Raw genomic sequence first — 13,338 nt, forward strand, 5'->3', positions numbered from 1 at the left:
GCATTATGTAACCAGTGATCGCAAAAACAATTCATTTAGCTGCGCGGCCATGGTATGTTCTCATCTCTACCATCTGGAAGAAGGTGGTTCAGAAGCATTCATGCCAAAACCGCAGGCTGAAAAAAAGTTCCTTCCTGTAAGCTGTCAGCCTACTCAATAACTGTCCGACAATCTTCTAATGGATGGTGTTCACCCTCTCAGTGCTCTAACAGTACTTCAGACAAATCACCCATAGCTATTAATTTCTCTTTAATCACACAACTCCTACTGATCTGCAGACACTTGACATTACAATCTGACTGTTGTTTTTTATTTATCACTGCGTGCTCTTTAATGCATTATTTACTGGCATCCTGCGGCAGTTGTCATGGGATTTGTTTCTGTTTCATGTTATGCAGTAGTTCGGGAAGTAAGTAGTCATTTATCAAATGCTTTTATTCAAAGGAGTGATGCCCTTGCAGGAACTTGTTTAAAGTAGCCTCCTTGCTCAAGGGCACAATGATGATGATGGGTTCATGGTTTTTAAAAAATAAATAAAATTTTAATTCATGTCCCAGACACATTTTAATAATCAAATAAACATTGCTTACGTATCAGAAAAAAAAAAAAATTCAACTAAAGTTTTTACATTTACAATGTAATCAATATTCTGTCTATTAAAGCCAAGTATGAATCTTACCAAGTTAGTGTTTTTAAGCGTTTTACATTTATTTAAAAATAACAACTCAAGGCAGTAACAATTGAACTTATGTTCAGCTATTCTTTTTAGTTAACTTTTAACTTTTTTTTTTTCCAGATCATTAGTCACCAAAGCTCTGTAAATATTGGTCACAGACACAAGAGATTCACTTTAAATTTCACCAAGCTGATTACTTACTAAAAATTCCCACAGATCATGTTTTCATGCCATTTTAAGGCTTATTTTGACACAACAAATGGTTATATCTAAGTGTGTGAGTTGTTTACTTACTTTTTTTTAAATTAGTCCTCCCATTAGACTAATTAAAAGTCTAAAGTCTTAAAAGGGTTAGTTCACCCAAAACTGAAAATTAGCCCATGATTTACTCACCCTCATGGCATCCTAGGTGTATATGACTTTCTTCTTTCAGATGAATTCAATTAGAATTATATATTAAAAAAAAAAAGCCCTGACTCTTCCAAGCTTTATAACAGCAGTGGGCAGGTGTTTTTGTTCAACAGTCCAAAAGAAGTCCAATAAAGCACTTTCATCCATAATAAAAAGTGCCTCACACGGCTTCGGGGGTAAATAAAGGCCTCCTGTAGCGATTTGGTGTTTTTGTATGTTATAAACATTATAAACAGCTTTCTCTAGCTTGCGCTAAAGGTCGTACTAAAGAAAAATATGTTAATAATTTTATCAAAATAAAAGGGATCATGAAAACTGCATCTTATTTTGTACCTAGTACTGTCCTGAATGAGCTATTTTACAAAACAGATGTTTATATATACTCCACAAGACAAAACAATAACTGAATTTATACAAATTACCCTGTTCAAAAGTTTACATACCCTAGAATTGTAATACTGTGTGTCGTTTCCTGGATGATCCACGACTGTTTTCATGTTTTGTGATGGTTGTTCATGAGTCCCTTGTTGTTCTTTGGCTATCCAGCATCTTCTGCATATTTGAACCCTTTCCAAAAGTGAATGTATGATTTCGAGATATGTCTTTTCACACGGAGGACAACTGAGGGACTACATAACTATTACAAAAGGTGAAAACATTTACTGATGCTTAAGGAGGCAACACAATGCATTAAGAACCAAGGGGGTGTAAACTTTTTAAATTTAATGATAAGCGTAAATTATCATTAATTTGTCTTATGGGAAACATTTAAGTATTTATGTAGCTTCTTAAGTGCAGTACTAAATTAATAAATATGATCTTTAAAGAAAATGAAAGACAAATTTACACATCATCATCATCCTGTTCAAAGGTTTACACCCCCGATGTAAAAGAATGCATTGTCTTGCCTTCTTAAGCATCAGTAAACACCTTTTGTAATAGTTCTGTATGAGTTCCTCTCTTGTTCTCAGTGTGAAAAGATGGATCTCAAAACCAATGTGCTGGAGCTGGATTTTTCTGAAGAACTACAGACAGTTGAACCACTCAGGAAACAACCATCACAAAACATGAAAACCATCGTGGATCATTAAGGAAACGACACACAGTATGAAGATTCAAGGGTGTGTAAACTTTTAAACAGGGTAATTTTTTATAAATTCAGTTATTATTTTGTATTGTGGAGTATATAGAACAGGGTTCCCCAAATCTTACCCTGGAGGTCCAATGCGCTGCCGAGTTTAGCTCCAACCCTGATCACACTCACTTACCTGTTATTCTCTAATGATCCTGAAGACCTTGATTAGCGTGCTCAGGTGTGTTTGATTAGGGTAAGAGCTAAACTCTGCAGGAAAATGGATCTCGAGGTCCAGATTTGATTATCCCTGATATAGAAACATCTGTTTCGTGAAATAGTTTATTCAGGACTAGGGATGCACCGAAATGAAAATTCTTGGCCGAAGCAGAAGCCGAACAAAACGTAACACTGGACCGAAGGCCGATTACCGAACACGGTTTTTCGTGTTTCTCCCATGTATTTTGCCAGTTTTTTTTCACCATTGCTTAAATTAAAGAGCCAAGTTGTGCTTTTTACAGTTTTGTCTTGCTTTTCAAAAAACAAATTAATTACAAAGCAACTATTTAAAAATATTTACTTAACACTGACCATTTCTAACATTCTAGTAGACATTATAGCCTGCCAACAAAGCACAATTAAACTTAAAATTAATAAGTTAGTAAAATAATATTCTTTGGCCATTTTTTCACCCCCTTTCTTGAATAAGACCTGTTTTAATGTACAAATAAATGCAGCCTTGCTGAGCAAATGAGAATATTATAATAAATCTATTGATTGTTATCATTATTTTTGTCTTACTTTTTAAGTAACAACAGAACAACAGTACAATTACAATATTAACATTTATGAATGTTGACTTTTATTTTGGTGGAAACCCACAAGAAGACCTCAGTACTACTTTTTGATGAAAAAAGGTACTTTGGACTTTGAAACCTGGCTAAGGAGCTTGTGCAGCGCTGTCAGAATACAATTTGTGCATGTATTAGACAAAACAATGTTCAGTAGTTTATTTACTAATGGTTTAAGGCCATTTTGCGATTTCAGTCATCATACAGTAATCAGCAATAACCACCCCTTTGATATGCGATGCGGTTCTAAACAGTCTCTCGCTGTCAGTGCGTCTTTCTCGTACAGTTTCAAACGCTTCCACACTGCCGCCATTGTTGGCTGCATTAGTGCACGTCATTGTTCTGTATCATTTATTCTGCCTTTTCGCTTATTCGGCTGAACACCGAAAGAGATTTTTGGCTATTTTTGCTATTTTAATTTCGGTTGGCGAACATTCGGTGCATCCCTATTCAGGACATGCAGTTTTCATGATCCCATTTATTTTGATACAATTTTTAACATATTTGCATATTCTGCAAGGGGTATGCAAACTTATATGACCTAAACTAACCTCATCATCATAAGGTGGAGTATTTTGATCAGAGTCAAGTCTTATTACACTAAAACCCTGTCATTTATCTTTTTGTTTTTATTGAAGTGCCTGTAATTAGTCATTTAAGTAATGCCTTGATTTATAATGAAGGCATTAAGATGATGCTCATGAAATGCCTCAGTCTGCTTTGCCCTTTATCTGTCAGAAGTGGTGAGAAACTCTTTGATGTTTGTGTGAAAGCGCATGTCTGTGCCATCCTGCCTCCTGAAATCTCCCCAGGGTCTTACCTCCACCAATTATATGACTCACTCAGATCACATGATGCCCCTCAAATTCTTCTGCTGTTCTGCAGGAAGATGGAAAGACTTGTTTTAATCCCGGTTTGTCACGGATTGCACGCCATTAATAAGTGGAATCAGGACCTCATGGAAAGAAGTGTCCTAGTTACATTTGTTCACAATTTCAACTCTTTGTTATTTTACATCTCACTAGTTAAAAACTTGATCTGGGATTTTCCAGGTGTTCTGTTGCCAGATCCTAGTAAAAAAAAAGCATATTTGCCTTTAAATAACACAGATTTACTATATTTGGCATTGTTACAGAAGCTCTTAACATTTTTGACAGGATGCTATGGAAATATGTTTGAGCTTTGCTTGATGATGTTCAGAAAGTCTCCCAGGGTCCCAGTAAACTTTCTGCCTCTGTTTTGTTTTCAAAGTAGAGAAGGTCCTGTTTGTTTTTGGATTGATCCCATTTCCCATTTCCCTGCTTTAGAAGAACTACTCTGTTTGGAAACACAGCTGTGTTTCTCTCGGGTCTTTCTTCAGGCTCTTTTCTTCTGTCTCTTTCTTTTGCTCTGATTTTCTTTCTCTCTGACGTTGTGGTTGTAACCTTGCATTCCCCCCTGCAGGAATGAGAGGGTGCACGAAAGAGACAGATAAAGAAAGAGAAAAGCAGAATGGAAGTATAAAAAGAAACCAGACTGGCGTTAGGGAGCTCTGCTGGGTTTGGCTCTTCTGCCTTCTACTTGACTCTCCTCCTAGCCATCTCTTTTCCCTGTCCTTCTCTCACTAAACTCATACCTTGTCAGATACCAATATATGTGTTTATTCTTACTGTAATGCGAGTATCCGGTATAGCAGCTCTATAATGGCGCATTTTTTCCAAGGAGGCAAGGAAAGGAAGTGCCTCCTCAAAAATTTTGTATAGGAAAATAATCAACATTACAAAAACAAAACAAATATTCCGAAACATGAGATTAAACTCAGTGACACCGGTAAATAAAGTTTGACAGCAGTAATTACATTGACAACAGGATAATGAAGACTATTAGGTTTGCAGTCTACAAATCATCTGAAAGGGTCAAACCAAATTTTTCCAAGGAGGCAATAATTAATTATTCATTACTCACTTAGAAATAACTGTGAGTAGTTATTTATTGCTTATTTTAGCTATCTTATAGTAATAAAACGATGTAGTTTTAAAAAACACACTTTATAAGATTTTGATGTGACATTGTTTTAATATATTTATTCAGCAAGGATACCTTGATTTGATCAAGAGTGCGAGTGGAGACATTTATAATGTTACAAAGGAATATAAAGTTCTTTTGAACTTTATAATCATCAATGAATCCTGAGCACAGCTGTTTATTGAGAAGAAAATCAGCATATATTAGGTTTCTGACAGATCATGTGACACTGTAGATTGGAGTAATGATGCTGAAAATTGAGCTTTGCCTCCTTTAGTATTATCAGCAACTATTGCGTTGCTTAATAGTTAATTGACCCTTCGCAAACAGCTTGATTGACAGGTGATCTGACCAATCATAGTGCTCAATCTGCCATTTGTCTGACGGACAAACCAGACAGGAGAGTAGATTAACTTTGGTGGACTTAAACTTGAAGAATTGTGTGTATTGACGTCTTTTCTTGGTTGAAATAAAATACGTTCTAATGTTCATTCATGTTTATTTCGTGCTTTAAGTAAATAAGAAAATATGATCGGTTCATGTGTCAGTTGATCTAATAAGGCAATACAGCGATCTGTCATGACGCATTAAAGAGCCACAAAATGATATTTATTGTGTGAAATTCTTAAAAAATGACAATATTTTAAAGCTGAGTAAAAAAAGCCAGTTTTTTTCTTTTTCACAATGTGTTTTTCACTGCATGCGTGTAGGTATTTTTCACCTTCTATATGTGTATATAGAAGATATAGATTCAGAAGACCATCACAAACCACTGATGGGTTATGAATACCGATGCATTAGGAGCCAGGGGGTGAAAACTTTTGAACGGAATGAGTATGTGTACATTTTTCTTATTTGGCCTAAATATGATGGGGTTTTTTTTATTTAGTACTGCCCTTTAGAAGCTACAGAAGATAATTATATGTTTCTCAGAAGACAAAATAAGTTCAATTTACCCTGATCTTTAAATTCAGAAAGTTTTCACCCTCTGGCTCTTAAAGGTTGTATCAGCGATTTCTAGCCTAAAACATAAAGTGTCAATTTCAGCTGACCTTTCTTCACGATCCGCTCGCTGCCTGCCCCATAAATTGTCTGTGAAAAACCGCGTCTCTCTGGTCAGCCTAGGGTCCGAGATATGCCAAAAAAACAATCGGCACTACCAACCTTTCCACAGATAAACAAACAGTGTTCCAACCAATCAGCGTCAGGGGTTTGGTGTTGTGGACTTTTGCTCCGCCTCCCTCACATCCCCCACCAGTAGGAAAGTCCACAACACCAAACCCCTGACGCTGATTGGTTGGAACACTGTTTGTTTATCTGTGGAAAGGTTGGTAGCTGATACAACCTTTAATGCATAGTGTTTTCATTCTGAAGCAAAGTGAGTGTTTGAACCTTCTGTAATAGTTGCATATGAGTCCCTCAGTTGTCCTCAGTGTGAAAAGATGGATCTCAAAATCATACAGTCGTTGTTGGAAAGGGTTCAAATACACAAAAATGCTGAAAAAACAAAATTTGTGGGACCTGAAGGAAGGACAGCCCACAGTTTATCTGTTCAGGGCAAACAAGGGACTCATGAACAACTATCACTAAACAAAAAAAACACAGCTGTGTGTGGATCATTCAGGTAACAACACAGTATTAAGAATCAAGTGTATGTAAACTTTTGAACAGGGTCATTTTTGTAAATTCAACTATTATTTTTTCGGAACTATATGTAAATGTCTTTTATGTGAAATATTTTATTCAGGTCAGTACTAAATAAAAAATAAACACCAGCAGATACTTGGTGTTCAATGACTCAGATCAGATCAGGGGTGCAAAAAAACCTGAACGGGACATCCCTAGATGAAACTGCTATAAAAGTTTGTGCTCACACAAAAGAGGAATATTGCCAATGTCTGCATTCTCTCAGGGCAATTTCATTTTGTTTTTGTAAATTACTATCTACTTGCAGTCAGACATATAATGTGTTCCAAAACCAAAGCATGCAGAGATAAAAACAGATGAAAAGCTCCATTTGCAGGCCATATTATACCATAAAGAGCAGTCGGTATGAAAGCCACACACACAGAATGTGATTACGTGAAACTGCAGATTTCCCTCAGACAATTACTTTTCACCTGTAATTAAATCACTGTTTTACAATTGAGGCAAGTCAAAGCACATGAAAACGTTTTGTGGGATAGTTTGAACAGGATTTGTGCTTTGCTTGTGTTGGATAAGAACTTCTTGTTTTTGTTGAACACATGAGTGGGTGAAAGAAAATCAAAAGGGGTTTGCTTATTCTGCTGCAATAATAATATACTATGAAAATAGCTGTGAGACAAGAACAGTTTTGGTCACATGACATTGAGTGTTTGATGAAAATTGCCTCTGTAGGATTAGCCATTTGGTTTAATGGTGGGTAAAATCATTAAAAACCTCTGTAAATGTCTATCTAGGCTGGAATTAAACATTAATGATCTTTTATTCAATATCTCAGGCTAATAACTTTTCTCTCTCTTACTCTTTCTGCAACAGCACATACAGATGAGTCGGACACTTTTGCGTTTTTCCACGAGGGTGCGCAGGGCTGCCTGGGGGTACGAGATCACATGCTCTACCTCTCTTCGTCCTGCAAGAGTGACGCCCAGCTTTGGAAATGGGTGACCAGGGGGCGGCTCTTCAACATTGGCTCCTCCCTCTGCCTGGGCATCACCACAGGCAACGTGAGCTCATTTGGTGACAAGTCACCTCTGGGCGTGTTTCGGTGCGACTACGAGCCTCCGCGAGTGCGCTGGACCTGGAGCTGCAGCAAGTTCTTGGAGATACTTGAAAGTTACTTGCCCTCCCCTAAATTAATCCTCAACACCAGCAATGTCTCAGCCGCCGCCTCCCCGCCTGCAAGATCTCCCTCCCAAAAGTCTCTGTGGGGAGTCTATGACAATCAAGACCTTTGCGCCAAGTCATACCGAGGTCAGCACATTAAATTTGTTGATTTTTTCTTTCTTTCTCACAGTTACACAATGTCTTAACCAGTAATTTGCCTGTCTATACACTACCGCTCAAAAGTTTGGGATCAGTAAGACTTTTTTTTTTTTTTTTTTAAAGAAGTCTCTAATGCTCATCAAGGCTGCATTTATTTGATCAAAAATACAGAAAAACTGTAATATTGCAAAATGTTATTACAGTATTATAAAATAATGGTTTTTATTTTAATATACTTTAAAATATAATTTATTCCTGTGATGCGAAGCTAAATTTTCATCAGTTGTTACTCCAGTCTTAAGTGTCACATGATCCTTCAGAAATCATTCTAATATACTGATTTATTATTAGAATTATCAATGTTGGAAACAGTTATGACAAATATGTTCAGGATTCTATGATGAATAACAAGTATAAAAAAACAGCATTTATTCAAAATATAAATCTTTTCTAACGATATAAATCTATGCTATCACTTTTTATTAATTTAACACATCCTTGGCGAATAAAAGTATTCATTTCTTAAAAAAAAGAAAGAAAAAAAATTACTGACCCCAAACTTTTGAACAGTAGTGTATAAATGCTGTTCTTTTTAACCTTTTATTGATTAAAGAATCCTAAATAAAGTATCACAAGTTTAAAAAAAATATTAAGCAACACAACTGTTTCCAGCACTGATAATAATTCAGCATATTAGAATGATATCTGAAGGATCATGTGACACTAAATACTGGATTAATTATGCTGACAAATTTAATTTTGATCACAGAAATAAATTCGATTTTTAATGTATATTAAAATAGAAGAATGTTGTTTTACATTGTAATAATTTTTCACAATAAAACATTTCTGTTTTCTGTATTTTTGATCAAATAAACAGCATTAGAAACGTTTAAAATACATTAAAAATCTAAAAACTTTTGACCAGCAGTGTATGTTCACACTAAAGGGAATTGCATCCAGTCAGCATTTATTTTATGTTTTATATACATTACCTTTCAAAATTTTGTAATGTTTTTGAAAAATAAGTTTCTTATGCTCACCAAAGCTGCATTTATTAAAATACAGCAAAAATAGTATTAATGTAAAATATTACTATTGAAAATATTTGTAAAATATATTTCTATTTTGATATCTTTAAAATATATTTTAAAATGCAATTTATTCATGACATGCACAGCTAAATTTTCAGCATAATTACTCTGGTCTTTTGAGTCACATGATCCTTCAGAAATCATTCAAAATGCTGATTTGGTGATCAAGAAACATTTCTTATTATTTTCAATGTTAAAAACAGTTGTGCTGCTTTATTATTTCTGTGGAAGCAGTAATGCATTTATTTTAGGATTCTATGATGACTAGAACATTTAAAAGAGCAGCTTTTATTTAAATAGTTGTGTAATATATAGTAAAATTATAAATGTCTTTACTGTCACTTTCAAAAAAAAAAAGAACAACGAACATTTGAACGGTTGAGTACTGATATGTGAACCAGAATTTTGGACCAATAAGATTGCATTGTGGGTGGGGCAGAATGCCCTACTAGTTGATGTTTATTGCTTGTCACTGTCACACATATTTATGATGCAGTGTAATAGAAAACAGAAATTAAAGGTTGTGATGAAATGAGAGGGATCGAGAGAGGATTGATTTTAAAACAATGAAACAAAGGGCAAGGAAATAAGTCTGGACATTTAAACAAGGCCACATGTCTTTTGGACCTCAGTGGTATTTAGGCTAGGATTTTCCGTGTCTGGACTTTTTTTGCCAAGGGCAACTCTAAATTTGTCCTGATTGGCTATTCACCAAAAAGAAGCCAATTAAAAAGTCTTGCCAGTGTTTGTGTACGGTGCTATTGCCCAGTCGTCTCTCAGTCTCACCAGTCGTCTCTCAGAGTCCCATCAGACAATCTGTCTCATAGTGACTAATTTAGATCTGAAATCACAGCCATTCATTACTCCACAGTAGTTAACATGTGGTTTAGTTAGTTCGCAATGAGTGAGGATTTTTAGTAATGCTTCGGAAGTTTCTTCCTTGTCTAAAATCTCCTCTCAAAAAGGCAAAAAACACCCTAAAACATACTAGTTTTCATACATTTTTAGGTCATAATATGACTACAGATATTTATAATGTTACTAAAGATTTCTATTTCAGATAAATGCTGTTCTTCTGAACTTTCTATTCATAGAAGAAACCTGAAAAAAATTCTACTCAATTGTTTTTGAGCAGCAAATCAGAATATTACAATGATTTCTGAAGGATCATGTGACTGGAGTAATGATGATAAAAAAATCAGCTTTGAAATCACGGGAATAAATTACATCTTAAAATATATTCAAATAGAAAACAGTTATTTTAAATAGTAAAAATATTTCAAAATTTGACTGTTTTAGCTGTACTTTGGATCAAATAAACGCAGGCTTGGTGAACAGAAGAGACTTCTCTAAAAATATTACTGTCCAAAATCTTTTGATTGGTGGTGTACATAGTTATTTGGGGCTTAAAAAGAACTAGAAGAAATTGTCAGTGGATTCATTAAGGAACTAGATTCATTAAGTGTAATGGCAGCTTAATTGAAACTGGAGCTATTAAACTCTTTCAGAAGCAGACGCTCCACAGCACATATTCCTCCCCTCTCTTTCTTCTCTCACCCTTGTGTTTCGTGGTCTCACTGAGAGTCGCTTCTAGAGAGTTCCTGACAGAAAGTTGCCACTGATATGTGCCAACACAGAGCTGTTTTTATTCTTTTGTGTGTATGTGTGTGTGTTTGCGTATACAAGAATGAAACTGCGTAAGTTCTGAAAGTTCAGCTGAGAGTGAAGTTTTTGGAAGTGTGTATGTGCCCTACTTTTCCACAGCTCTGAACTGCAGCAGCAGTAGAACTGTAACACAGCTACACACCCTCTCTCTTGTCTGACATGTGCTCTCTGTTTTTCCTAGTTTTCTCTCTTTTTGTCTTAGTATATCTCACCCCCCACTCACGTTTTGTCTTTTTGTAGAGTGTAGAGCTAATCTGTACAGTCAGACAGAATGCCCAGGGGTTTCTATAGTAACAGCTGCATTCCAACCGAGGGGTAATTGAGAGGAAGAGAGTGTGAAAATGCAAAAAGGGAAGGAGAGAGGAGGGGGTGACAGAGTTCAAGAAGAGAGGCAGAAGTTTCACATAGACATGAACTGACTATCAAGTATCATTTATTTCACTGCATCTATATCTATCTATTCTGTCTGTCTGTCTGTCTGTCTGTCTGTCTGTCTGTCTGTCTGTCTGTCTGTCTGTCTGTCTGTCTGGCTGGCTGTCTGGCTGGCTGGCTGTCTGGCTGTCTTTCTATCTTTCTGTTTATCTGTCAGTCTGTCTCTTTGTCTGTCTGTCCATCTGTCTGTCTGTCTGTCTGTCTGTCTGTCTGTCTGTCTGTCTGTCTGTCTGTCTGTCTGTCTGTCTGTCTGTCTGTTTGTTTGTCTATCAGTCTGTCTGTTTATTAGTCTGTCTGTTTGTCTATTGGTCTGTCTGTTTGTTTGTTTGTTTGTTTGTTTGTTTGTTTGTCTGTCTGTCTTGTTTGTTTGTTTGTTTGTTTGTTTGTCTGTCTGTCTGTTTGTCTATCGGTCTGTCTTTTTTTTCTGTTTGTTTGTCTATCGGTCTGTCTGTCTGTCTGTCTGTCTGTCTGTCTGTCTGTCTGTCTGTCTGTCTGTTTGTCTATCTGTCTGTCTGTTTATTAGTCTGTCTGTCTGTTTATTAGTCTATCGGTCTGTCTTTTTTTCTGTTTGTTTGTCTATCTGTATGTCTGTCTGTCTGTCTGTCTGTCTGTCTGTCTGTCTGTCTGTCTGTCTGTCTGTCTGTCTGTCTGTCTGTCTGTCTGTCTATCTGTCTGGCTGTTTATTAGTCTGTCTGTCTGTCTGTCTGTCTGTCTGTCTGTCTGTCTGTTTGTTTGTCTATTAGTCTGTCTGTCTGTCTGTCTGTCTGTCTGTCTGTCTGTCTGTCTATCTGTCTGTCTGTTTATTAGTCTGTCTGTTTGTCTATTTGTTTGTTTGTTTGTTTGTTTGTTTGTTTGTTTGTTTGTTTGTTTGTCTGTCTGTTTGTATATCGGTCTGTCTTTTTTTCTGTTTGTTTGTCTATCTGTATGTCTGTCTGTTTGTCTGTCTGTCTGTCTGTCTGTCTGTCTGTCTGTCTGTCTGTCTGTTTATTAGTCTGTCTGTCTGTCTGTCTGTCTGTCTGTCTGTCTGTCTGTCTGTCTGTCTGTCTGTCTGTCTGTCTGTCTGTCTGTCTGTCTGTCTGTCTGTCTGTCTGTCTGTCTGTTTATTAGTCTGTCTGTCTGTTTGTTTGCCTGTCTGTCTGTCTGTCTGGTTTGTCTATTGGTCTGTCTTTTTTCTGTTTGTTTGTTTGTTTGTTTGTTTGTTTGTCTATCTATCTGTCTGTTTGTTTGTTTGTTTGTCTATCTATCTGTCTTTTTTCTGTTTGTTTGTTTGTTTGTTTGTTTGTCTGTCTATCTCTCTATTTGTTTGTCTGTCTGTTTGTTTGTCTGTCAGTCTGTCTGTCTGTTTGTTTGTCTATCAGTCTGTCTGTTTGTCTGTCTGTTTGTTTGTCTGTCTATCAGTCAGCCTGTCTATCGGTTTTTCTGTTTGTTTGCCTGTCTGTCTGTCTGTTTGTCTATCGGTCTGTCTTTTTTTTCTGTTTGTTTGTCTATCGGTCTGTCTGTTTGTTTGCCTGTCTGTCTGTCTGGTTTGTCTATTGGTCTGTCTTTTTCTGTTTGTTTGTTTGTTTGTCTATCTATCTGTCTGTTTGTTTGTTTGTTTGTTTGTTTGTCTATCTATCTGTCTTTTTTCTGTTTGTTTGTTTGTTTGTTTGTTTGTTTGTTTGTCTGTCTATCTCTCTGTTTGTTTGTCTGTCTGTTTGTTTGTCTGTCAGTCTGTCTGTCTGTTTGTCTATCAGTCTGTCTGTTTGTCTGTCTGTTTGTTTGTCTGTCTGTCTGTCTGTCTGTCTGTCTATCAGTCAGCCTGTCTATCGGTTTGTCTGTTTGTTTGCCTGTCTGTCTGTCTGTTTGTCTTTCGGTCTGTCTTTTTTTTTCTGTTTGTTTGTCTTTCTATCCGTCTGTCTCTCTGTTTGTCTATTGACCTGTCTATACATCTTTCTGCTGGTCTATTGGTTTTTTGTTTGGTTCTTGCAAGCAGTAGACAGCAATAAAATGGACATCTGTTATGTTCTTCATGATAAAACACTCCCTTTCAGCTTCTGCATTCACATTAATTAATTTAGCAGAAGTTTGTATCCATGTTCAAGCTATGTATTTATCATTATCTGTCTTTCCCGGCAATAATGCATTCCTTCTGGAAGTTAGGCATCTTATGTTTCTCTGTCTTTTCTT

The 13,338-nt window shown here is 36.2% G+C and overlaps 1 protein-coding gene across 1 annotated transcript in view; it reads left to right on the forward strand.

The window, feature by feature from the left end:
* The window catches only part of mrc2 (mannose receptor, C-type 2), a 45,482-nt gene that overhangs the window by 5,459 nt on the left and 26,685 nt on the right, over positions 1–13,338 (forward strand). The window contains exon 2 of the mRNA XM_073832653.1: positions 7,535–7,969. Within this exon, the coding sequence (XP_073688754.1) occupies positions 7,535–7,969 (435 nt within the window). The remainder of the gene's footprint in view (positions 1–7,534; positions 7,970–13,338) is intronic.

The sequence above is a fragment of the Garra rufa genome, chromosome 1 (genome assembly GCF_049309525.1).
Source record: "Garra rufa chromosome 1, GarRuf1.0, whole genome shotgun sequence".
Classification (NCBI taxonomy): Eukaryota; Metazoa; Chordata; class Actinopteri; order Cypriniformes; family Cyprinidae; genus Garra; species Garra rufa.